The sequence below is a fragment of the Neoarius graeffei genome, chromosome 28 (assembly GCF_027579695.1).
Source record: "Neoarius graeffei isolate fNeoGra1 chromosome 28, fNeoGra1.pri, whole genome shotgun sequence".
In the NCBI taxonomy this organism is placed as follows: Eukaryota; Metazoa; Chordata; class Actinopteri; order Siluriformes; family Ariidae; genus Neoarius; species Neoarius graeffei.
This window is the reverse complement of record NC_083596.1, coordinates 44,318,880-44,322,494: the sequence shown is the minus strand read 5'-3', so window position 1 is coordinate 44,322,494 and position 3,615 is coordinate 44,318,880. Positions and strand designations below refer to the sequence as shown.

The 3,615-nt window shown below is 45.0% G+C and overlaps 1 protein-coding gene across 1 annotated transcript; it reads right to left on the bottom strand.

Moving 5' to 3' along the window:
• Nucleotides 1–740: 740 nt before the first annotated feature.
• On the bottom strand, nt 741–3,156 carry fzd9a (frizzled class receptor 9a). Its single transcript, XM_060912985.1, has one exon. It carries the CDS (start codon nt 2,887–2,889, stop codon nt 1,117–1,119), a length of 1,773 nt encoding a protein of 590 aa, XP_060768968.1. The 5' UTR covers nt 2,890–3,156; the 3' UTR covers nt 741–1,116.
• Between the last annotated feature and the right edge of the window lie 459 nt (nt 3,157–3,615).

The following is a 3,615-nucleotide window of genomic DNA, read 5'->3' as shown; positions in this document are numbered from 1 at the left end:
TGATCCGTCGTTTGAGTGCTTTTGCTCTACGAGCGCTGTGCTCTCCATCCTTCTTGCATGCCAAAATCCATTTCCTTGAGAAATGCTAACAAAAAGAAGAAAACATTTCAGAAAACATAGCAGCGCAATATAGAAAGTGTTTACAAATACACTACCGTTCAAAAGTTTGGGGTCACTTATTGGTGTCCTTATTTTTGAAAGAAAAGCACTGTTCTTTTCAATGAAGATCACTTTAAACTAATCAGAAATCCACTCTATACATTGCTAATGTGGTAAATGACTATTCTAGCTGCAAATGTCTGGTTTTTGGTGCAATATCTCCATAGGTGTATAGAGGCCCATTTCCAGCAACTCTCACTCCAGTGTTCTAATGGTACAATGTGTTTGCTCATTGCCTCAGAAGGCTAATGGATGATTAGAAAACCCTTGTACAATCATGTTAGCACAGCTGAAAACAGTTGAGCTCTTTAGAGAAGCTATAAAACTGACCTTCCTTTGAGCAGATTGAGTTTCTGGAGCATCACATTTGTGGGGTCGATTAAATGCTCAAAATGGCCAGAAAAATGTCTCGACTATATTTTCTATTCATTTTACAACTTATGGTGGTAAATAAAAGTGTGACTTTTCATGGAAAACACAAAATTGTCTGGGTGACCCCAAACTTTTGAACGGTAGTGTATGCTCCATGCCAAGTTATTCATAAAAAGGTGGCTCAATGAATGTAATTAAGCAGTCATTGCAAAAATATATACATCATTTTTATTATTCTATCATCCAAAAAATATTTATATATACACACAATATTTCCAAATTCTTACACCCTGCTATTCAGAGCATCTTTTTATATGTACAGTATAGTGCATTCATTGACAAGCAATACTTAAATAGCTGTAATAAATTAATAAGTTCAAGATGAAATGTTGAAGTCTGTATTTACATTTCAGTTGCACCACAAAACCGTGCCATCACTCAGCATGACCTGTTACAGTCTTTGCCTTTACTGTTTCTGTTTTATATGGCTGAAGCTTTTAAATGCTTTTGTTGACAAGGGTAGGCATTTAAGATGCCCGTTTTGTTCAAATGATGTCAAATTACATCCAAAGTGCCACCAGTTTGTCAAACCCTCGTGGGACTGTCTGCGCACGAGTCACTTTTGTTTGCATGGAATGCAGTCACTTTGTAATGACAGTGGGAGCTGCTGCAGTTGATGCTCGGACAGGGTTTGTGAGTCGTCCTCATGGACAACCTCCTGGTGCACAAGCCTTGCCAAGTCTGAAGAGTCTTTGAGCTCCACACCCAGACCCCACTGGTAATGCCCACCACTAAGGACATGAATATCTTCAGCATGAACACTGCTACAGTAGGCACAGAAGACTCCAGCGAGCAGTCCTCAACCCTTCGTCCAGGAAAAGAGACGCACTTGCTCTTCAGGGCACGAAACTTCCAGTAGTCCATGTTGAGTCTCTCGTAGAAGTAGCAGATGATCACGCAAGTAGCGGGGACGGTGTAAAGGACAGAGAAGATGCCGATCTTAAACATGAGCTTTTCCAGCTTTTCTGTGTTGGTGCCCTCGGTTTTCATGATCTTACGGATGTGGAACAGTGCAACAAAACCGGTAAGGACAAAAGAGGTACCGATGATCAGATAGCAGGAAAGAGGGATGAGAACAAACCCGGTTAAAGCGTTGGTGTCCATACTACCAACGTAGCACAGTCCGGTCAACTCATCACCTGCCACTTTGCGCATGGTGAGAATGATTATGGTCTTCAAAGCCGGGATGCCCCAGGCGATCATGTGAAAGTAGCTGCTGTGAGCCTCGATGGCTTCATGCCCCCATTTCCTGCCAGCTGCAAGGAACCAGGTAAGTGCGAGAATGACCCACCAGATAGAGCTGGCCATGCCAAAGTAATACAGAATGAGGAAGACTATGGTACAGCCTGTGCTCTCTAAGCCCTCTTGTATGATATAAAGCTGCCCATTTTCCCTGTCACAGGCAATGTTCTCAGCGCCTGCCACAGAACGGATGATGAAAGCCACCGAGTAGACGTTGTAGCACATGGACAGGAAGATAATAGGCCTCTCAGGGTACTGAAAGCGTTGTGGGTCCAGGAGGAAGGTGAGGACTGTGAATGCAGTCGAGACGAAGCAAAGAGTAGACCACACGACCATCCAGATAAAAGCAAAATCCTTGTCTTGCCTGGACCAGAACACATCTACAGTAGGGGTGCATCGTGGTGCACATGACTTGCTCCTCTCCACATACTGGTACTTCTCCTGGTTCTCACAAGACCCAGATGATTGTTCATGCCCGCTACCAGACTGCCTGGGTCTGGCAGGAACAGGTAGCATGCCTTCTCCTTTCCTAGTCTCAGGCACTGTGTCATTCTCTGGAGCCTCAATGCACAGTGAATTAGGGTCATTATTGGTTGGCAGCTTGGAACAGTTCAACGAATCTGGCCAGCTGAATCTGAATTGCTCCATAATAGGAGAGCATTTCTGCCTCGCTTGCTCGCACATAGGCCGGCATGCCGGGATAGTGTTGGACACTTTGTCTGTACACATGGGCACATAGAGGGAACACAGGAAGAAGCGGAGGTGCACATCACAGCCGTATTCCACCAGAGGAGCAAATTCGCTGAGTTTTCTACTTGCCTCCTCTTGACTATCATATTTCATGAAGTTGGGCATCCTGGTCATGTTGTACCCGATTCCTTGGCACATAGGAATGGTGATCTTCTCGCATTTTGTCGGTCTGCCCCACTCACCACCATCATAACCTCCGATCTCCAGCGGGAACGCAGCAGTCACTAGTTGGCACAGGAGGACCACAACGGTCACGTGACATGCCATAGTAATGGCACAGAATTTAAAAATCCAGCAGTCCATCATGAGCAGGCGAACAAGTTCATAAAGTTCTCCATGTCATAAACACCGGAGCTGGTTTTAATCCAGGCATGTTGGGAAATAAAGCCGAATGCAAAATATGCTTGGACTGGTCCGTGGTCTTCTAAAAGCAAATAACATTCCACGGTGAAACACTTCACTCTTCACTCTGGATCCAAAACATTTCTCCGACCAGCGTGCCGCGCGTGAGCAGTCAAAGTGAAAGTAAACGCGCGCGCGTCCTGTCTCGTCTCGTGCGGTCGCAGCTTAGATAAACCGGAGCGCGCGCTCTCTCTCTCTCTCTCTCTGTGTTTCCTGCTAACTGGGCGGGGCCGACAGACTCCGCCTCCTCGCCCGTGGCGCTCAGCCAAAATACCGCATGCTTACAATTGCCCTGAGAGAGAATCCATTTATATGGCTAATAATATTCCAGAGTAAATAGAGCTGTGTGTGAGTGGAATGAATGCGCAATGAGTAACAATACTAGTTTGTTATAAAGCAAGTCACTGCAGGTGTGTTTATGTTTGAATTAAAGTTAAGGAAACTAAACATGGCGCCCTTTTTAACAGCATTACAGCCTTGACAACAGATTAAAACTCACAATATACAGTAATACTCGATTTGTGTCACTGAATCGGATTACTAACACTCACTGACACGGAGCATTTTTTAAGGATTTTCAACTAGGAGACCAACTGGAGGGTGGCACGGTGGTGTAGTGGTTAGCGCTGT